Raw genomic sequence first — 23443 nt, 5'->3', positions numbered from 1 at the left:
GAGGGGAGAGGGATAGCATTAGGAGATATACCTAATGTAAATGACGAGTTAATGGGTGCAGCACACCAACATGGCACATGTATACATATGTAACAAACCTGCATGTTGTGCACATGTACCCTAGAACTTAAAGTATAATAATAATAGAAAAGAATAAACAGCCACCAAATTGCCAAAACAAATGGCTAATCAATTTGTAAATGTTACTCTTAACTGGAAAGAGACATTATCCTGTCATATTCTAACATAATAATAATTCTGTTAATATATATTACTTAGATGCTTCAAAGCATTTTCACAGATATATGAGAAAATATTGAGTCAGATGGCTAGACACAGTCTTAGAAATCGTCCAGAACAGTCCCTCACTTGAGAGGCGAGGAAATGAGTACCCCAGAAGGTGAGTGACTTCATTCAGGCTCCCTCAGTGCCTTTATGGCAGGGATGGGACTATGATTCAGGTCCTGTCTCCAGTAGTCCAGTGGACTTTCTGTAACACAAAAGACTCTATTTTGTACGGAGTCCCGTGCCCTCACTTAGTACTCACTATTGCTGTGACCATCTCAGTTAGGATGGGAACTAAAGTAAAAGGTATTCGTTCTTATCGTTGCCAGGATCGTAGCTGAGACGCCTATAACAAAAGACAGATCAACAAGAGAAAAACAGACAAATTTATTTAATAAAAGGTTTATGTGACGTGGGAGCCTTCAGAAATGAAGACTCCCAAGAAACCAGGAGAACCGTTTATTGTTCTGGACAGTTGTGCAGCAGTATGATTGGAGGACAAAAGGGCGTGGTCTCATGAGAATGAGCTGGGGAATTGACCAAGGCCCGTCTGCTCAGGTCCATCTCTGTGTCCCTGTGTCTTCAGAGACGAGGATATTCTTTTCCTTTAGGTGTAGGGGTGGGCATCACTGGAATGCAGATTTTATGACCTACTTTAGAGGAAAGTCAGAACACATTTTTACAATCTGCTTCAGGGGCGAAGGGCAAGGGGAAGGACAGAAAGCCCCTCCCGCTTCTGCTGTTTTCTCAAATACCAAGGTGCCAAATTTCGGGGGAGTGTGTCTGGAACCTCACTCCTTTCCACAAAGCTGACACATATGAACGTCTCATTAGTACCCGTCTGAGTGTGTTGATTCTTCTCTTTCTTTATATAAAACAGAATTACAATAAGGTTCTCAAATAACATTTTCTCAGGCTTTGTCCCTATAATGCCTCAGTGTCCACCAAATTCCTGCCAAATAGTTGCAGGAGTACCCAAGGGTATCCAGTCCTTCTAAGCATGGGACGTCCGCCATTTTCTTCTTCTGCCCTGACGCACTGGGGTGAATCTCTTGTCAAAGCCGACTGCAAGTGAAGTCACAGATGCTACTGACTCCTGCTACAGGGACCACCACATGTGCTCAGCTCTCTATGGGTGGGCCCTGAGGATACTGGTGTCTTGGCTAAGGGGACCATCTTTTGTTATTGTTCACACCAGAGTTGCTATATTTTGGGCTTGCTTTCTTTCTTTCTTTTTTTTTTTTTTTGAGACATGGTCTTTCCTGTCACCCAGGCTAGAGTGCAGTGGCATGCTCACAGCTCACTGCAACCTCCGCCTCCCGGGTTCAAGCCACTCAAGCCATCCTCCCCAACTCAGCCTCCCTAGTAGCTGGAACTACAGGTGTGCACCATCACACCCAGCTAATTTTTGTACGATTTTTAGAGATGGGCTTTCTCCGTGTTGCCCAGGCTTGTCTCAAACTCCTGGTCTCAGGTGATCCACCCAACTTGGCCTCCCAAAGTGCCGGGAGTATAGGCATGAGCCACTGCACCTGGGCACATTCTGTGCTCTTGATACACCATCAAGATTGGACACAGCCTGGTGCAGAGGTTCAGAATTATCCTTCCTTTCAGCAGTAATCCACTGGGCTTATGACCAAGATGTGCTCTGTAATTCTCTCTTCCAATAGGAAGCTCTTGGTCCCTCATGCAAATAGACTCCAGGATGCTTGCCAAATGGGTTTTCAAGACATGACAAAATCCTGGGATGAATGGAGCTTAGATTCTAGTGAAAAAAGATCTTTATTTAGAGCAGCCTATATTCCATGGATGTTAATGAGGATTCCAAGGAAAAAGAAGCCTATGATAGTGGGAAACACGGATTTTAATAGGTTAAATAGTTTTTTGGGGGATGGGGCAGCAGCTTTATTGAGGTATATTTTATATACCATAAAATCCACTCATTGTAAGTGTTTAATTCAATGATTTTTAGTAAATTCATAAAATTGTACAATCATCACTATAATCCAGTTTTAGAACATTCCCATCAACACCTTCCCCACGCCCCTGAATTGCCTCAAGTTTACTTACAATCATTCCCCACTGTCACCCACAGCAACCACTAATCTACTTTCTGTCTATGGATTTGCATATTCTGGATATTTCATATAAATGAATCATACAACACGTGGTCTTTTGTGTTTAGCTTCTTTCATTCGACATAATGTTCACCCAGGTTGTAGTTTGTATCAGTAATTTGTTTCTCTTTTATTGCTAATCAGTATTTCATTGCACTGCACTTGGTTTATCCATTCATCAGCTGGTGGACATTTGCACTGTTCCCAGTTTGGGGCAATTATAAGTAATGTTGCTATTAACATTTGTGTCCAAGTCTTTGTGTGGGCATATATTTTTATTTATCTTGGGTAGATTCTCAGAATGGAACTGCTGGGTTATTTGGTAAGTGTATGTTTGACCTTTTAAGAAACTGCCAAACTATCTTCCAAAGGCTATTTTACATGCCCACTGTCAGTTTCTGAGGGTTCCAGTTCATCACATTCTAGCCAACACTTGCTATTGTCTGTCTATTGATTAGAGCGATTCTAATGGATGTGTAGTGGTATCTTACTGTGGGGTTAAGCAGGTTTTTATTCAGGTCTTCTCATAGCCTTTAATATAGCAATGTGCATTGTGAATTTCTGAAAGAGAAGAGTGAATAGAAGATGCAGTGTTTCCCAAACTTACTTGCTCTTGGAATTCTCACTGAAAAGAGAATATTAAAGGCCTAATGTTCTACAGAACAGATTTTGGGAAGCATTACATCATTTGATTGTAATTTTTTAACTTTGTTCTCTGTGGTATTTAGTAATCAGCAAGAGTTTGCTGCACAATGATTTTGAGTCATATAGCGTAGATGCAGAGCCTAATAGAATGTCAAAGTTAAAGGAGGATGCTTAAGAGGTTAGCAGCATGGGAGGTAGTTGTTTTCATGAGTAACTCAATGTTAGTTTGTTTTTCTCTGTACTTGGTTTCCTAGCCCAGCCCTGATGGGCCCCAAATCTCATGGGGCATGAGGCTGGGCTCAAGCTTAAAACTTGGCCACATTTTAATTGTCAATACTTAGATAATAAACATCATTTTTATTTTTCGTTTTTATTATTTTATTTTATTTTTTTGAGACAGGGGTCTTTCTCTTTCACCCAGGTTGGAGTGCAGTGACATGATCTTGGCTCACTGCAACCTCCGCCTCCTGGGATCAAGTGATCTTCCTTCCTCTGCCTCCTGAGGAGCTGGGATTACAGGTGTGAGCAACCACGCCTGGCTGCCTTTTTGTATTTTTTTTGTAGAGACAGGGTTTCACCATGTTGCTCAGGCTGGTCTCAAACTCCTGGAATCAAGCAATCCTCCCACCTCAGCCTCCTAAAATACTGGGATTACAGGTGTGAGCCCTCGTGCCCAGACAATAGTTATGATGACAACAACAATAATAGCTATTAGATCAGATTTAAATTGATCACATCTGACCCAGACACTGTGCTGAGCACTCTTCATGGATGATCTCAACTGAATTCTCACAATGACCCTACTATAACCATTTTACAGATGAGGAAACTGGGGCACAGAGCAGTTAGTAGCTTGCACGCAGGTAGTAGATGTGGCAGAGTCAGGACTGGAACCTGGACCCTCTGAGACCAGAGTCTCTGTTGTACATCCCATAATCATACCAAAAAGGTGGATCAGCCTGAAAAAATATTTTTTTTTAAATCTTAATTACACAGGAATTATAGGATGCTGGAAAGGTTTCCATCCCAGAATTTGGCTCCTTAGGGTCATCATTGTTCTAGTCACTCTCGGCCTTTCCTTCTCACCTGATAGGAAATGCACCACTTGTTCTCCTGTGGGAGTCCCCATGTGTCTGTCCTTCCAGCCCCATGGCCACCACCTTTGTCCAGGCCTCACCTCACCTCTGGACTATTACCAAGCATGCGCGCGCGCACACACACACACACACGCATGCATACATGAAAGCTTCTACCTGGTTTCATTGTCGTTAGATTTTTTATTAAAAACCAGGAGCGCATCCCCACCAGAAGGATCTTTCCAGAGCCCTGCCCTGCTGCACTGCACTGCTGTGTCCAGTTTAACAAACTTCACTGGCTCTCTTTTCTCAAAGAAAATTTCAAACCCTGAGCAGGGTATTCAGACCGACTTCTATTTCCTTCCGCATCATATCTCCCATAACCTCCCACTCTTGGATCAACTGCTGTAGGCCACCTGGTCTCTTCATTGCTGCCAAGACAAGCAAAGCTATCCTGCCTCCATGCCTCTGCATAGCCTTGTCCTCCAGCCCGCCGTGACTTCCTCTCCATTGTTTGTTTCTTTGAGCCCTTTCCTGCCCTTGGACGTCCCCACTACCTTTAGGATACTATTTCAGCAGATCCCAGCCCCTAGGATCCCTCCTTCCTTTGGAACCCCTTGGAGAACAAATATCTGTGGCCCTGTGTCATCTATCTAAGTTCTTCAGCCTCAGTCTTATTTTCTGTAAAGTGGGAGCAATAATAGTCCCACCTCATACAGTTGTTGTGCAGGTTAAAAGATGTAAAGCACATGGTAAACTTAGCACAGTAACTGACATGAAGCCTCAAGGCAAGTATTCAATAAATAAATATTAATAATCAAGATTGTAATTTTTATTACCACACGATGCTTTGTGTTGTTTTAATCTAACTCTCTCATGGGGGTAGATCTTCTGAGAATGGGGATCAAGTTATGTCTTAGTCCTGTAATGCCTTCAGCATCAAGATCCCAGGACACGTTTGTTGAGGATGGGTGAGCAAACCCTAACCAAAGAGTTGGAAGCTCAATGTCAATGTGAGCTCTGCCAGCGACTCAGCGTGTGATCTTGACTTATCTTCTTGGCATCTTAGTTTCTTTCACTCTGTATCATCCCTAACATTCTGTTTGAACATGGATTTCAAATCCAAGCCCGATAGTGATTCTCTATGTTAATTTGGGCACATTCTTCAATCTTCTTAGTCCTCAGTTTCTTAATCTGTGAAATAAAGGGAATAATCTTGTTTTACTATTGGCTGTAAGAATTAATGAGGTATCGCTTATAAAATGCTCACCTTAGTACTCAGTTCAGTTGTACTTGTGGTTGTTTTATCATAGCTGTTTGATATTGTTGTTTGATAAACACTAGGCTTGTTGAATGTATTCGTTTCCTGGGTCTGTCATAAAAAATATTTGTTTCATAGCTCTGGAGCTTAGATGTTCAGAATCAGGGTGTCAACACAGTTGATTCCTTCTGAGAGCTGTGAGAGAGAATCTGTTGCAGGTTGGGAAGCCTTAGGCTTGTAGGTGGCATTTGTCTTGGGTCTTCACATTGTCTTCCTTTTGAGCATGTCTGTCTCTGTGTCCTTTTGTAAAGACACCGGTCATATTGGTTTAGGACCCATCTGAATGATCTCATCTTAACTTGATTACCTCTGGAAAGACTCTATTTCCAAATAAGATCACATTTTGAGGTACCAGCAGTCGAACTTCAACATACCTTCATGCTATAGGGACACAATTCAGCCAGTACCATTGAAAATGATTAATAGTTGTATTTCTTAAATGAAATAGAAATGAAAACTCACTGGACAGTGATTCCCCTTTACTCCACTGCACTTGACATTCACAGCAGTTCTTTTAAGTGAATCAGATGAGTGGAGTTGGTTTGGACAAAGATCCTCTTCTTTCTGCAAAGCAGCTCCCAGAAACTTTGCCCTGGGTAGTGAGTCCCACAAGTGCTTTTGGAATTGCAAATCTATCATTTCTGGTTCACAACGTTGTTATAGGGCCCCCAGGATGGAAATAACACACCAGATCTCAGTCAGGTGGCATTCTTTCCATGTTTTTATAGCGCTCTGCAAACTCTCCTGCTGTTTACATGTGACTTATATTCCTCCGGTAGTCCCTAATTAGACGTAATAAAAACACGTTTAGAATATTAATCTGACATGGTTCAGGCCAACATGGTCTAATAGAAATTTATTTACTGGAGATGGTGAAAAATTGGAAAGCGTAGAGTGCGAATCATTTCTTAGTAAGTATTTCTTGCTGGCTTCTTTGGCACTGTTTCTCAAAGCGCAGTCCTGGATTCCCTGTGTTGTTGGTGGAAAGTGCAGATTGCAAGGCCCTGCCCCTATCCTGCAGACTCAGTGTCTTTCAGGGAGGGGTCCTGGAATTGGCATTTGTGTTGAGCTGCCCATGTTCTGAGTGGTGCTTCACCCTGTGATGTTTGAGAACCACTGGTTTCCATCCTCTCAGAAGGAAATGCATTGTGTTGTCTGAGTCAGATGGGTTTCAGTGCTGGAGTCTGTCCAGGGCTGAAGACCAGGTGGGCCAGGAAGCAGGTGTGGGGCAGAGGGCCCAGGGATGGGCTGTGGGCAGAGGGAGGAGTCAAGTAGCCATGGTGAGGACAAGTGTATCCAATCGTTTGTGAGGTGACATCTGCTAAGCATGCTGAAAGGACAGTGGATTTCAGATGTGACAGGGAGACCTGTAAAGATTGATGGGGTCTGTACTGTGGGCAGGTGGTTTGACCTGGGGCGTGAGTCTCTGGTAGCCTCAATGTGTGAAGTCCGAGCATTATCCCTATCAGAGGGTCCAGCAGCTGGGAGCACTGGGGTAGGGGGTGTAGGAGGGGATGACGCCTAGCCCTGAGGAGCTACTCAGTGAGGCAGGGCCTCAGAGCCACTTGGAGAGAGCTGTGTGCAAATCTGGATTTCTGAGCTTGAACCAGCCCTTCTTCGTTACGCTCTGGGAATCTGTATTTTTAAAGCTCCCCAGGTGATTTAATGTGACAGTCCCTCAGGATAGCATTTGGGAATCATGAGGACATTGGAAAGAGATGGCTTTGGGACCAGTGACCTGGTCCTAGTGCTGTGACCTTGATCTTATTACTAACCCACTCTGAGACAGTTTGATTATCTCTCAAATGAAGATACAGATTTTTTTTCTCTTTTTTTGCTGTCGTGAGAATTACATATAAGAGATGTGATACACTTAGCACATTTTCTGGCACACAGTAGGCCACAATAAATGGTGGCCCCAAGCCTTGTGAAACCTGAGATTCTAGGCACAATGAGAATCCACTGGGCAAGGGAGTCAACAGAGGTACTCTGATTGGAATTGGGATATAGGATGAGATCTTGGCTCTAGACAACATTGCCTCCTGGTGTCCAAAATTGGAACTAGGGGAAAAAAAAAAAAAGCAACACTCATGTCAAGGCTTAAATAGTATTTACCCGTGCAGACCAGGCACTATTCTAAGCACTTTATGCACAACCTTATGAATTAAGTACTATTGTTATCCCATTTTATACAGGAGAAAATTGAGGCTTGGAAAGATGTGTGCATGGTCACATGGACCATTATGCAGCAGAATTGAGTTTCAGACCCAGGTCGTCTGGCTGTATCCTCAGCCCCCTGTTCCTGCCTGTTTAAGCCTCTTATGAGGACAGAGTGGCCTTTGAACCACAATGCTGAGTCTCAAAAGTAAGCTGGGATTCAAGAAAAATGTTTCTGGCTTTTTTTTTTTTGGCCATACATTTCTAGATGTTAAATTGTACAGCCACTTCATGACAAAGTTAGAAAAGCTGGCATTTTCGTAGCAGAAACAGATGTAATAACCTCCACTATTGCCAAAGGCTTGATAAGTTCTAACAGAAAATCCATAACACAAAATTGTCTTAGAGTGAAAATCCCTTGACCACTTTATATTTCATTCTTGCATAAGATTTTTATTTTATTTTTTTATTATTATACTTTAAGTTCTAGGGTACATGTGCACAACGTGCAGGTTCGTTACATATGTATACATGTGCTGTGTTGGTTTGCTGCACGCATTTCATGGGTCCATTAGAGCTTCAAAGGGCCTCTCTGACCTCGGTTCCTTCTCCCTTAGCCTCCAGTCTCACTGATTCAATCCTCATTCAGTTGATAGAAATTTGAATGTCTGATCAAGATTTCTCCCACCTTACACATGAGGCATTGGCATTACCAAATATATTGGCTTAATTCTGAGAGTATTTTGTTAGAATTTCAACCTTTGTAACATTCTTCTCTATCCCTTCTCTCTGTTCTCAGAGCATAACCTTCGGTGGCAGGACAAATCAGGCCAGCACGCAGTCTGCCAAGTCCTGCTCACTCCCTGTGAAGAAAAACAGCTGGATCCATTTCTAATCAACACTTCCCAACACAACACTTCTGAGTCTCTGAAGGAGACCAGAGCTTGAAACTTTCCAGACTTCCAACAGACATCGAGTGCAAAAGGATATTTAGGTTGTCTGCACAAATCTGGTTGATTTGAGAGATAAAGGGGGGAGAAAACGAGTGTGACTTTCACCTAAGAAGTCACATGAACATATTTCACATTTGAACTACATAATGAATGATGGTTATTGAAATAGCCCAAACCTCTACCACAGAGCGAGGGATATAGCTCAAGAGGCAAGCAGGCAGTTGCAGAACCAAGGAATGGATGACTACAAGTATCGGGACAACTATGGGGGCTATGCTCCCAGTGATGGCTATTACCGTGGCAATGAGTCCAACCCAGAAGAAGATGCACAGAGTGATGTCACCGAAGGCCACGATGAGGAAGATGAGATCTATGAGGGCGAGTACCAGGGAATCCCTCACCCAGATGATGTCAAGGCCAAGCAGGCCAAGATGGCACCCTCCAGAATGGACAGCCTTCGGGGCCAGACAGACCTGATGGCTGAGAGGCTGGAAGATGAGGAGCAGTTGGCCCACCAGTACGAGACCATCATGGATGAGTGTGGCCATGGCCGCTTCCAGTGGATCCTCTTTTTCGTCTTGGGTTTGGCCCTGATGGCCGATGGGGTGGAAGTGTTCGTGGTGAGTTTTGCCCTGCCCAGTGCAGAGAAGGACATGTGTCTGTCCAGTTCCAAAAAAGGAATGCTAGGTAAGTGGAAATTCCAAATGATCCCTCCAATGAAAGGGAAGGAGAAGTAAAATTTATCTAGTATCTGTCACTATTAGGCACTTTAAATATATCACAATGTACCCATTTTGCTGTTAAGGAATTTTTATCTTAGAGAATTCAATTGATCGGCTTAAGTTTGCACAGCTAATAAGTATTGGAGCTTAGGTTTCTATTGAGGTCTATCTGACTTCTGAGCTCTCAGTTTGCTTTCTAGATCTTGTTGCCTCCTTGAGAGTCAGATTTCTTTCTTCTTCATGTTAAACCTTCTTCGATGTCCAAATGACAAATACATTTTGGGAATGGCAATTGTGGGAGTGGCAAATTAAACCTTCTTCCATGTCCAAATGACAAATACATTTGGGAAGAGATCTCTGGCTGGTCTCTTCCACTTGGTCCTTCTGTCTGTGTCTTTCCAGAATCTGATGGTGTCTGTTCCTGGTTTCTCATGTACATAAATGTTAGTAGGCTGAATGCCCACATACCCTGGGGATGAATGATGGGCTTGAGCACACCAGTGGAGTCCCTGCAGGCTATTGGGAACCATGTTGTGAAGCACAGATGGATTCTGCAGGATAGAGGACCAGCTTTGCAAATCACTTAAGAGATCAGTACCATCAGAGCCAAGCATCAGCATCAGGCTGAGGCAGAGAGATTTTGTGAAATTAGAGAGAGGATGTGCACAAATGGTGTGATGTAGAAAAGATTCATCATCATATGGACAAGCATTTGTCTTTAGTCACCAAATGTCCTGCAAAATGTATCTACCCTCTAAATTTAGAGTCCATGAAATTAATTGTGCAGCAAACATGTAGTTATGAGAACTAACTATGAGTCAAATTCTCATTCAAGACCAGGACATGCTTATGACCCTCAAGAGCTCAAAATCTATCTAGCAATTCAGCTCCTTCATTCAACAAATATTTTTTATTGGTTTACCTTATGCTAGACTCTGCGCTCAGGATCTGGGAAGAAAATAGCTTTTGTCTCTCAAATAATTTGCATGTAGTTGAACAAACAGACATTAACAAACACAGAGAATTATTTGGTTACTGTAGGGACAGTCTTTATGAAATACCTGGTGCAATTCAGGTCCCCAATACTTGCTATAGAGCAAGAGCTAGCAAACAGTTCTGTAAAGACCCAGATAGTAAATATTGTAGACTTTGCAGACCCAGATGGTCTCTGTCACAACCACTCAACTCTGTCACTGTAGCACAATGGCAGCTTCGAACAACACGTAAACAAATGGGCGTGACTGTGTTCCAATTAGACTTTATTTACAAAAAATGGTCAGTGGGCCAGATTTAGCCTGCGGGCTGCAGTTTGCAATCCCCTGATTTAGGGCCACTGTAAATAAAATTGAGATATAAAATCAAGAACATCTGCGTAAAGAATTGTCCCTGGGGGCTCTTAAAAATGGCTTTACACGTTTGTGTTTAACTAAAGGGCCATTTAAAATGATTAGAACTGTGTCAGATATAATCATCAAGGCACCAAAAGAGACAGAGTATATGCAAACAGAAGAAAGGGCTTGAGAAGCAAGGATATCACCTAGAGTTTTTAAACACCAACATAATTTTAGTGTAGTTCTTTTTCATATTAAAAAATTCTGCTACCTGCTTTTAAGTATAAATAGTAGATTTTTTTTTAAAGGACAAAACCAACCAACCAACAAACAACCAACAAAAACCAAAAACCCCAAACAAAACAAAACCATCTGCAACTGATGTAAACATTTCTGAGACATTAATTTGTTTTGCAGTATTCCCAACTGAAACCCTGGGTCCCTCTGAGTCCAAATTGGCAACGTCGGTAATAATTTCATGCCCTGCTGGTCTCTCTGGCACCGTGGTGCCTGGCAGCCTTGTTAACAGATCTGCAGTATGGTTGCAGCTCTTGCTGGCTCCTAGGGTAAATGCTGGGAGTTGCGGGAATATGGTCTTAATCTGGGGAGTCCAGGTTTTTGTAATTTTGCTTTTAGTGTCTGCCCAGAAGATGCTGTGACTCAGCCCAAGAGGAGCAGGCAGACCCTCTGAACATAGATGGACTTCCTGTGCACTCATGGGACCCTCTTTGTGGTCAAGAAAATGAGTGTCTAAATGGATCCAGGGGGCTGGATGATTTGAGGATTTCATGAGGCCAGAATTTCCACACGCTGTCACATGGAATCTTCAGAGTCACCATGTCGGTTAGATGATCTTTGTCCTTCAGTGTAAACATGCAGAAACAGATTCAGAGAGTTTTATCTAAGGTCACATAGCTCGTAAGTGTTGAGCAGGGGTTTGACCCCAGGTCTATTTGACTTCAAAGTCTACACCCATTCTGCCACACCATACTGCCTTTCTCTCATGCCTCGTTTGTGGGAAGGAGGTCATGCCATGCACAGGCTGCTCTCTGTGTCATCAAGCACCTTATAGATTGCTTGGAACATTAGACTGCTTCCAACAGAAAGGGAACATGGTGTGCTGATAATGATGTGGGCACTGGAGTCCAACCTCTAGGGTTTGGCAACTGGGTATGTCCTATATGTCATCGATCTGCTAGTGACCTTGGACAAGTTATGACTCCTCTAATTCTCAGTGTTTCCATCTGTAGAATAAGAGTAATACAGTGCTGTGAGGACTAAATGAGGTAACACAGGTGTAAAGCAACCAGCACTTTTTGCCCCCTCAGCAATGATTAGTTCTTGTTACTTTATATTCTGCCATTTTCCCTTCTGGCATCTGCAGTGAACTATAGCTGCAGTGAGATGACGAAGCAACGTGGCCCTGCAGTCAGTTGCTTGGATTTGAGTCTTTGCTGTGCCAGTTCTTAGCAGTGTGGTTTTGGGAAAGTTGCCTGGCATCTCTGTGCCTTGGTTTCCTTGTTTGCAAAATGGAGATAATAATAGTATCTACTTCATAGGATTATTTTGAGGATTAAATGAGGTTAATCCATTTAACATGGCTAAAACAGTACCTGCACCTAATCAGTGCTCAAGATATCTAAGTTATTATTATTGTTGATTGTGGTTGTTATTATTACTAAACTGATTGCTCAATAATGATTCGGGAACAGATTTTCTCAGGTGAGACTACAAATTTCTTTCAGCCAGTGTTTTTTATGGTAGACTTTTAAGGTCAAGCTATCCTACCTCAGCTGGCAAAAAGGCTGTTTATGTTTTGAGTGCTGCTAACTCAGTTCTCTCTTTCCCCATCCTCTCTCTGTTTTAAAAATAAACTCTGGTTGGGTGTGGTGGCTCATGCCTGTAATCCCAGTGCTTTGGGAGGCTGAGGTGGGAGGATCACTTGAGCCCAGGAGTTTGAGATCAGCCTGGGCAACATGGTGAAACCCGTCTCTACAAAATACAAAAGAAATTAGCCACATATGGTGGTGCATGCCTGCAGTTCCAGCTACTCGAGAGGCTGAGGTGGGATGATTGCTTGGGCCCAGGACATGGAGGTTGCAGTGAGCTATCATTGTGCCACTGTACTCCAGCCTGGGTGGAAGAGTGACACCTTGTCTCATTTAAAAAAAAAAAAAAAAAAAAGAGACAGAGAAAAGAAAAAGAAACTCACTGAAAATGATGTCTTTATACTTGACTCCTACTTGATGGCCCAGGAAAGGAATTCAGTAAGAGAAATCTCCACTCCCAAATTCAAGTGTCAAATCATAGGCTGTTTTGTTATTTTTTTCCTGGAAATGAATGAATCAGTTTGGAAAATAAAGAAATGTCCCTTGGCCAGGTGACAAAAATATCTGGGTGCTGCTGTCCTATTTTTCTGAGCTTTTAGAAAGATGAATGTTTGCTTCTCTTGAGCATTATGTTTTATTGGATCTTCATCTAGAACTGTCTCACTTGGGGAAGAAAAAGATCTGTGAGTATATTGTTAACATTGAAGGCTCAACCCTGCTTAGTGTCCAGCAGTTGGTCTCCTTCAACTCTCAGTGAAGGAGAAGGCATTCATTTGTTAATTAAACTCTTCATCCATTCTTTTAAAAAATGTTTGAACATTACCACGCACCTGGTACTCCTCCGGTTTATAGCAATACAAGGAGACAAAGTCTTGGCACTCAATGAGTTTTATTCTAATGGTGGAAATAGAGGTCACACAGAGATGTTAAATGCAAACACCACAATATAATCATGCAATGCAACATTCAGTCTTATCACTTTTATTCAGATAGGAAGGAAACAGAGACAGTGTAAAGGGACAGAGCTTGAGGTTGATGGTGGCGGGGCGGGGGGTGGTTCTAGAGCTAGGTGATTTGTTTTTGCAATTGCTGTATTAATGATTGTGTGACCTTGGGCCAATCTGGAGTCTTTCTTCCGAGATTCCACAGTTTTTGGTGGTTGATGAGTGAATCCACATGTATTTTAACCTTTCTTGTGATAATTATGCATTTTCTGGGTATGTAAAAAAAAAAAATCACCTGAAGAAATGACTAAACTTAGGAAGCTCAGGGCTATGTGGCAGGGTAAGCCGCTTGGTTCTTACAGATGACATCACTGACAACGGATTGCCATGTTTAGGAATGTGGAGTTGATTCCACCGGCAGTGGAGAGCTGTTTAATGGGGAGCTATGAAATATGCCTTTGAGGAGGGAGGTGATAAGATGGGGCCTGTGGTTTAGGGTGATCACTCTGCCCCAGTGATTTTGGTACTGAGAGTGCTTCTAGAGGAGCAGAATTTTGAGAATGAGTTTTCTGAATTGGTTCTGGGGTTTCTGGAACTGGCTTTCTAATCTGATTCGATTTAAAGATACTTTATTTTTTGAGTGTGAGAGCCTTGTCTCCCTGGAGCTATTACTATTAAATGGCGAAAATCGCAATTACTTTTGTACCAACCTATAGGATGACAATATTGGCGACACGTAAGACAAACCAACCCCATCCTTTTCTGCCTGCATTTGATAAATTGACACCAATTTTTCACAATTGCAAATAAGCACCTCAACCTGGAACTGTGGGCGATTCCCTACCTTCCTGCCTATGAAAGTGAGCTTCACTTTCAGGCAAGAGTTCCATGTTTTGCCTGCAGAGTTTTGATTTCTTGGAAGGATTCAGTGACTTGTTGTGTATTTTATTGGCTGTTAGTTTCTTGCCATCTATAGTGAAAAGACTCTGGGAGTTATACCTTTCAGAAAGTGATTTAGAATCTAACAGTTGACCCCTGGGGCATGGTGTCTGTGCCAGCCATACGGAGGCCACAGAGCAATGTCAGATGGGGCAGATTCATTAGAATAAATTCTGAGCTGAATTTTCATAGCAGCTCAGAGATAGACATATTACTCTGCTCTCGTGAGAGATTATCCTGTGATTGTTTTATATGCAAATTCTAGCTGAGCATCAGGGCAGAATATTTGATTTATGAACCGTGTTTTCTTTAGGCCTAAATTCATTGTCAGTTCCTGAAAGGAGGAGCCACTCTGTGTCTCAGAAGGGGGTGGCATGGAGGGGGGTCACTTGTCTGGCACACAATATGTCCTCAGTGACCAAGTATTTACCTACTTACTCGTGATGGTGAAATCCACCACTGGGAATGTCCATGTATTTCTTTCTGTGTTTGATTTATATCAATTGTTCTTATTTATACTGTTTAGATCATGTAATTCTTCAGGATAGACTGATTACTTGATGCCCTTGTGAAAAAAACAAAAAACGTCAGAAGAAATAGAATAGACTTAAAATGAAGGGCTCCCTTAGCAGACATACACGGATTGCTGTGTTTGGGAGTGTGGAGTTGATTCCACTGGCAATGGAGAGCTGTTTAATGGGGAGCTATGAAATATGCCTTTGAGGAGGGAGGTGATAAGATGGGGCCTGTGGTTTAGGGTGATCATTCTGCCCCAGTGATTTTGGTACTGAGAGTGCTTCTAGAGGAGCAGAATTTTGAGGATGAGTTTTCTGAATTGGTTCTGGGGTTTCTGGAATTGGCTTTCTAATCTGATTGGATTTAAAGAGTTTATTTTTTGAGTGTGATATATTGTTACAGCAGTAGTTCCTTTTGAATTTTTCACATTTAAAATATAATTTCAACTTTTATTTTAGATTCAGTGGGTACGTGTGCAGGTTTGTTACATAGATATATTGTGTGATGCTGAGGTTTGGGATACAAATGATCCCATCACCCAGGTAGTGAGCAAAGAACCTAACTGTTTTCAGTCCTTTCTCCTCTCCAGTAGTCCCCAGTGTTTATTATTCCCATCTGTATGTCCACGAATACCCAATATTTAGCACTCACTTATAAGTGAGAATATGCAGTATTTGGTTTTCTACTCCTGCATTAATTTGCTTAGGATTATGGCCTCCAGTTGCATCCATGTTGTTGCAAAGAACATGATTTTGTTCTTTTTTATGGCTGTGTAGTATTCCATGGTGTATATGCACCACCTTTTCTTTATCCAATCCCCTGTTGATAGGCACTTATGTTGATTCCATGTTAAAGACCCTTTTGACTCTATTTCTAGGAGTAAAGAGAGCACTGATAGTCCATGTTTTGATGTGGCAATGAAGATACATAAAATATCACTAGATACATCTAATCAAACACTTATGATAGGCAAGAATCTGGGTGACCAAGTACATGATACCTTCAAACATTTTTGTCAAACTAATGAGTGTAAAGACTTTGGCTGTTAGCACTAACATTACTGGACAAAGTGGGGGAAAGAAATGAATGAGCCCAAGGATTCAAATTCCCAGCTCAAATGCTGCATAAAGGATTTGAAAACTTCTGTATTTCCCTTGAAAGAGATCCTTATCTGCTGAGATTGCTGAAAACCAAACCCAGAATCTCATTCTGTGAGTGGCTGAATTACAGTGAAAATTGAATTCCCAGCCTTGCAGGGTGTCTTCTGTTAAAGTGAGAACATTGACTGGGAAGGAATGAGATCCTGAAAGTCAGCATGGGGATGTGCGGGAAGACTGATGAAATTGGGAACACTGAGCCCCTAAATTATGATGAGTCTTCTTTGCCAATATAAGCATCCTCTCTGCCCCAGTTCAGAGGAGATGAACTCTGCATTGACTGAGGAGGCTGTAATTGCCTCTCCTGAGGCAGTTGCCTTGCAAGACTTGCTGGTTCTCATCAGGACCCACCCCCTCCACCCCTCTTTGCTTCTAGACCTGTAACTAGAGTCAAGTCCCATCAGGCCTCTAAAGGTGAGGCACAACGTGTGGACCATGAAGAGGTGGCTACATTCCAAAAGAATGACTTGATTTTTCTGGAGAATATGTGTAGGAGTGGATATTAAGGGTGTGGGATACTGGTAGAAGAAACATAAAGTTGGGTCAGGCTAAATTTATTGATTTGGGCCCACTAAGCAGAAATTCTGCATTTAATGTTGCAGCTTGTAGGGCTGGAAAAAACTCTACCATTTGTTTCATTGGTTGGCTGAAATGTAGACTAAAATGTGGCCCACAGTAAATGAAGTCGAAATGCCAGACCTATTTTGGTTTATGGTAGAGGAAGAGATTGAAAGGCCTAGGAATATTTACATGTTAGAGTGGATTTTTCATTTCAGACCTACTCATCCACACTGGGAGGGTTCAGAGGACACATCTTTTACCATGACTATGAGAGTTTTTTGAGGGGATCCTCAGTGTCCTTAAAGAGATCTGTGATTACTGTGCTGTCTGGAACAGACCTTACAGTGTGGACTGTAGTCACGGAGTTGCAACACCTAAATGCAGTGGGAATAATAGGATCCCAGGGTGCAAGGGCCAAGTGGTGGCACTCAGTCACCAAAGGCAAGGAGAGTGTAGTTATTGTAGTGGACAGCAGAGGCAAAGCAGAAATGAGAACAGTCTGACCTATGTAGACCTATGGTACTGGCTAGTTCATTGTGGCATTTTTAGAAACGAAATAAATAGGAAGTCTACTAAACTCTTACTTGATCTGTATAAGAGTAAAGTTCTAGGTCAAGTGAACAGAAGTCTAACGAAATATAGAAACAGAGCATCATGGCTTCTTGGTCAATTCCCAGACTTGAGCCAGTTTATAGACCCAGAACCCCTTGAATGAAAGGGAGGCTGAATCTCCTTGAGGAGGGACCCCAGTACACTGCCAAAAATTTATACCAATAATCTTTCTCCCAGTGTTCCCCAAAGAGACCTGTGGGCTTTTACTAGGTGACTATGCACTGGGGAAAGGAAAATAGTCAGACCTTTTGAAGATACTTGCTCTGAACTGACACTAATTCCAAGAGACTGAAAACGTCACTGTGGCCCATCAGTCAGAGTAGGAGCTTATGGTGGTCAGGTGATCAATGGAATTTTAGCTCAGGTCCATCTCACAGCGGGTCCTCAAACTTGTGCTGTGGTTTTCCCCCCAGTTCAGGAATGCATAATTAGAGCAGACATCCTCAGCAACTGGCAGAATCACCACATTGGTGAAGAAAGGATCATCGAGGAGAGAGACTGGAGGTGGGAGAACCCATAGAATGTTATTGGAGTAAGAAATATGCAATTCCTAAACGAGTCTTTAGAAGTAATAGTAGAAACCATTTGAGTGTTTTGAAAAATTGAGGTTTTTATGTAGGCCTTAAAAACATTTCTTCTATAAGCACTATTATTTTCTTGTACAATTTATGCAAGGAAGAAAACGCTTCTTAACATCAAGAGATTTACATTTTTACACAGTGGGTTGTGTTTATTATAATATAGTCAGGGAATTCATAGTCAGAGGGTTGACTATTACAAAGCTTATGAGTAAATCCACTTTTCTGTAACTAACACACAATGAATAGAAATAAGTTTTTCTACAATCAACCAACCAACCATCTAGCCCGCCAACCAAAAAGCAAGCTCCGTACTCTCAAGATTAAGAGCAATTTCACAATTAAACCACTGGGGTTAAAAAAAAAATTATCTCTCGAGGAGAACGTCTTGCACACAAAACACTCATTTTATCATGTGAGATACAGATTTAGTATGGATTTAGCTTTGAATGTGACACTTTCCCCACTTGTCTACTGCTATTTTTTTGTGCCTTGCAGCTTCTTCCAACATCAAAAGAGAGAGCCTACTATCCGTCTCAAAAGCACTTGTGTCAACAACTTTAAATTATTAACTCCTTGTTGAAACTTAGTTTCTGAGTTATTGGATTTTGATCAAGATTGAATCAAAGATAATGTGGAGCTTGTGTAGATTTTAGTTTTACTGGGAATAAACAGCAATGTCTGCAAAGAGAGGGAGAAGCAGAGATAGAGAGGGAGAGAAAAGACAGGGTGGTAGAGGATAGTTCTTAGCTCCCAAGGATGTTGGGAAAATTAAATGAAATTACCCCTGTGACTGCCCTAACTACTCTGCTCAGGATCTGCACACAGTAGGTGCTTAGTCAGTACTCATCCTGCTCCCCTGATCCAACTGCAAAACCTGATGTTTTAGCTTCTCAGTTGTTTCGACATTGATTAAGGCAAGGATGTCTCAGGACATTCTGTCCACTTTGCCTGCAGAATATCTCCCTTGGCAATGCCACCTTCAAAGACTTTAACGAGTTGTTTTCTTCCACAGTTAAGTGCACCCTTCTGGAAGACCTGGTAAATGAAAGATGTTTAGTAACTACCAATTTGCTAATTATTAGAATAGAAATATGTTATTTATTTATTTATATTGATTCACCTGTATTTATGCTTATATTTGCTTCCACAATGGAAAACTTCACCAAGAATAGAAAAGACTCATAAGACCCTTGACCCACGTGTTGGCAAATATGATCTTCCAGACCACAGAAAGCACAACAGAAATGAATGGGAGGAATTTTTAAGTAAATTGGCATATTTACTGAGAATGGAGGTAGAAGTTGCAGATTTGGGTGTGGGCTAGAAATATATAAAGCTCATTCCTTGTACAAGTATATGTAAGCTTTTGACCTTGGTGGCCTAATGAAGAGGGTTTAGAGATGGATCTTTTATAGAATCATAAGGGACTTTATTATGGTTATCTATTATTGCATATCAAACAAGCAAGCAAACATATACTCCCCGTAGAACCAAAACCTCCATGCCATTTACTTTGCTTATAAATCTGCAGTCTGGGCAGACACCTGGCCCCTGTTCCACTTGACATTACCTGGGGCAGCTGGAAGGTGGGGGCTAGAATCATTGGAGGGCTCACCCACACAAATATATGGTACCCAGACTGGAAGACACAGATGGCCGGGGCTGCTTTTGAGCATCTCTGTCTATCTCCATATGATCTCTAAATGTGATCTTTCCAACATGGCAGCTCCAGGGTAGCTGGATTTTTTTTTAACTTGTTGGCTTCGAAAGAGATCTTGAGAGAGAAAGACAAGCAGAAGCCTCTTGTGACTTTGCCTCAGAAGTCAAGCATGTTATTTCCTTGAATTCTATTTATCGAGATAGTAATAAAGACCAGTTCAATTTCAAGAAGAGAAGAAATAGACTCCATCTTCTAAATGGAGGAGATGACAACGTTCTGGAGTGCATGTGAGACCAGAAAGATTGCTGAGCTATTTTTGTGCAGTATGGTCAGTTACTGCCTTTCTTTCAAATGAGTCCTCTGTGTGGCCCCTCTCAAAGTCATGCACTATTGACATGTTGGGCTGGACAATTCCATGTTCTGAGGGGCTGTCCTTTCCATTGTAGGATGCTTAGCAGCATCCCTGGCCTCTACCCACTAGATGCCTGTAGCACCCTGCTCCCAGTTGTGACAACCAAAAATGTCTCCAGATATTGCGAAATGTCCCCTGGGGGGCAAAATCACTTCCAGTTGACAACCACTGCACTAGATGAATGTCCTTAATCCTAACTGCCCAGTAGAATCACCTGAGGAGCTGCTGACAAAAACTACAGGCTTTGCTCTAGAATAATTAAGCCAGAATGTCTATGGATGAGTCATGGGCATATACATTTTTTAATAGCTCCATAGTGATACTATTGTGCAGCCAGAGTAGAGAACCAGGTAGTTTATACAAAGACTATGTATCAGTAGGAGCTGCTGAGATGTCAGGGTTTTTGCTTATCGTGCTATATTGAAAAGTAGGAACGATCCCCAGTGGCTTCCTTCATGTATTTGCGATCATGTTTGGAATATTTGCACACATCTTGGGTAGCGTGAAAAAATGAAACTGCATTAAAAAATATTGTACAGTGCTTTATAGACTTTCAATGGTTTTCCTAATCACTCTTATTTGATCTTTAAATGACTCTGAAATGAGTAGAGTGATAGTCTGTATTTATGCAGTGAGGGGAGTGTTGCTCAGAGACCTTAAGGCATGAGTGCTGGACTCCAGTTCCTCATGTGATTTTCCTGTCCTGTGTTGCCACTCATGGTCACTAAGGGTTCCTTTATATGAATGAAGTTGAAAGGTTTATTTTTCTCCCATATAGACTTCTTCATAGAAAGCAAAAGAAACTGATATGAATAAATCAGTTGTTTCCCACTGTCTTATATAATGTGTTACTTTTTTCTAATTTAAAAGCAAATTATAATAATTATACTACTACCACTACTACCAAGAGTTATAATTTGATAAGCTCTGTCTTTGCATCCATTTTGTACTAGGTATCTTATATTATACCATTTCTAACCTTTATAATGACCTGCAAGACAAACATGATTTTCACTGTTTTAACAGGTGAGAAAACATAGGCTCTAAGAGGGTAAAGTAACTTGTAAAAACTAGTCAGTGACAGATCTAGGATTTCAAAAGTCCAGTTATATCTGACTTCAAAGTCTGTTGCTTCTCCTTTATCTTGCTGTCCCACCCCTGGAAGACTTTTCCAGGAGCGCATTACACATATAACCTTAAACAACTTTTATGCAAAATGCGTGACTCCAGTAAGATGCAAGTGTGAAGTAGGCATTGGCCTCTCAGGGTGCTAGAGTCAGTGCCAGCCCATCTCTGTAGGCGAGAGAGGGATGTTGTTTGTATCCCAGTCAATGGGTGTAAAATCAGCACCCAGCTGATTTCATTGGAAGGGGAAACTGCAGGGGTCTGCAGTGATCCCTGCGGCTAGACTGTCAGCCTAGAATAGGCTGCCAGAGAGCTGAGTGGTGACATTGCCATCCTTTGTGTCAGGGGCCCAAGAGATGATCCATCACTAAGTATGGAGCAGAGCAACAGAGCACAAAGAATTTCCCGCATCCCTTCTGCCAGCAACCCCATCAGACAGAGAGCACTCGGGTCCTTGGTGGAGCTCATGACTGCCAGCTAAAATGACTCTTTGAGGCCAGTGGGTGTAAAATTCCTCTTTATTTTGTAAATCTTAACCAGCACTAGCTCAGAGGAACTGAGTTTTACTTTGCAAAGGATTGATTTTGATTTCAGAGAAGAAAGCTGGAAAGTCACAAATATTAGCAGGGATGGAAGAAAGGAGGTGTGATAGAAGGTCCTGGAAATGTAATAGCCTTTGAAATGCCCCATGGGGTCCACTGAACAAGCTGGATGTGAACATCCTCTTCTCCGTGTGGGCTGGCCTGAGCTGCTTGAATGTGTGGAGTGTACGCTTTCTGTTTCACCACTGGAGATTTTGCTGACTCAGAGGCATTCATCAGTCTCTGCTGGGGATGTGCAGAAAATAGTCCAAAGAAGTTTTGTCCTTGCCTTGTCCTCTCTGCCTCAGCTCTCTGTGGGTCCTAGAAAAGGAAGTCTTGTCCTTGAAAGGAGACATGATAACAGATTATAAGGTATAAGACACGAATTACAAAATTATAGTACCATCTAATATTAGAAATGAAAGAGAGGAAGGAGACCTCCTAGCATGCCCTTCGTTTCTGACTTGAAGAAACTGAGTCCCAAGGAGAAAGTGACTTGGTCAAGGTCATATACTCTTAGACCAGAATCTGGGACTCCTGACTATTGGCACAGAATTCTTTCCCCTGTGCCAAGGTGTCTTGCCGTTTGCTCGTAAGGGATGATTATTTAAACCAATCAGATAATCTTTCATTAGTATGGTTTCTTTTTTAGGAGGCAGCAGGTGTATAGGGTGCATTTGGCTTCTGGTAACAATAGCTTTCAATCATAAAGATACTCACTATTTATTGATCAAGAATTTTCAAAGTAGGTGGTACCAGAGTTGGTTCGATGACTCACTGATGTCAGGGCATGAGGTTGGCATGTCTGTGATTCTCTTTACTTTCCCTGATGGTCACAAGATGGCCACCATAGATCTAAGCTCTATGTCACCTGATAATGGCTTTCCAATCATCTGGCAGGTATCCACCAAGTCTTATGGCTTGCCTGGATTAATCACTGGCAAGAAGAATTGGATGAAGATGACCATCTTAAATGAACTATGATTGATCCCCTAGGGTTGAGTGTGTCTGAGGAGGCAATCTCTCTGAACACATTAAATACCTGAACAAAAGCCAGGGTTCCCTTAGCAAGGAAGAAGAGGGAAAAGGGCTGCTGGGAACATGACCAACAGAGTCTATCACAGGCATAAGGTTTTTAAAGGTAGGCTGTTTGACTTCATATCTTGGCTACATCACTAACCTTATCATCTTACACAAGTAACTTAACCTCCCTAACCTTGGTTTCTTAATGCGTGATATTAAAATACTATTAGTACCTGCCTACAGAAGCATTGTGAGGATTAAATAAGATAAAACACATAAAGGGCTCATCACAGTCCCTGGCACACAGTAAATATGAGCTCGTATTTGCATATTTTTAACTTTTCACTTTATTCAGTAGCTCCTTAAAGAGTCAACTTACTTACGGGCTTGTTTACTGATGAACAAGAGGTGTAAGTCCCTCCTGTCCTGTCATGGAGCCAACATTTTAATAAAGAAAAAGACTGAAAAAACCCCCAAAACCCAAGATGGCTCTCTCTGACCTCCATTTTTCATCTGGCAAGAGTAAAGAAGATTCTAGAATTCAATGTATTCTTGGTAGGCTTCCCAGCATTTTTTCTCCCCAATACTACCAGCCTTGCCACCAAGATCAGGACTAATTTCATTATGCTGTTTATCCCTGTATGTCAATCACCGTGAGAGGTTCATGTCTGCCAGCACACCCCTTACCACCCACATTTGCATTCCCGTATGGCACTGTACATGCCTCCGTTCCCCTATGTTTCCCCCTTCTCCTTTGAGGATGTTAATTAGCCCTGCAGCCTCAGATGAGTGCTCTTGGCCCCGTCACAGCCTCCACTCTTGTACCATTGCTCTTTCTTGCCCCCTCTGGACATTTCCAGGCCATTCTCCCTCTCTCCTCACTAACAGATATCATA

General features: G+C 42.1%; 1 protein-coding gene across 2 annotated transcripts in view; it reads left to right on the top strand.

Moving 5' to 3' along the window:
* Positions 1–23443, top strand: part of LOC116463335 (synaptic vesicle glycoprotein 2B) — a 195311-nt gene that overhangs the window by 116430 nt on the left and 55438 nt on the right. For both annotated transcript variants that reach the window (XM_032146398.2, XM_032146397.2), the window contains exon 2: positions 8401–9241. In XM_032146398.2, coding sequence (XP_032002289.1) covers positions 8791–9241 — 451 coding nt within the window. In that variant the 5' untranslated portion in view covers positions 8401–8790. The remainder of the gene's footprint in view (positions 1–8400; positions 9242–23443) is intronic.

The sequence above is a fragment of the Hylobates moloch genome, unplaced genomic scaffold (assembly GCF_009828535.3).
Source record: "Hylobates moloch isolate HMO894 unplaced genomic scaffold, HMol_V3 SCAFFOLD_33, whole genome shotgun sequence".
In the NCBI taxonomy this organism is placed as follows: Eukaryota; Metazoa; Chordata; class Mammalia; order Primates; family Hylobatidae; genus Hylobates; species Hylobates moloch.
Note: the sequence above shows the minus strand (reverse complement) of the source record. Positions and strands in the feature narration are given on the sequence as shown.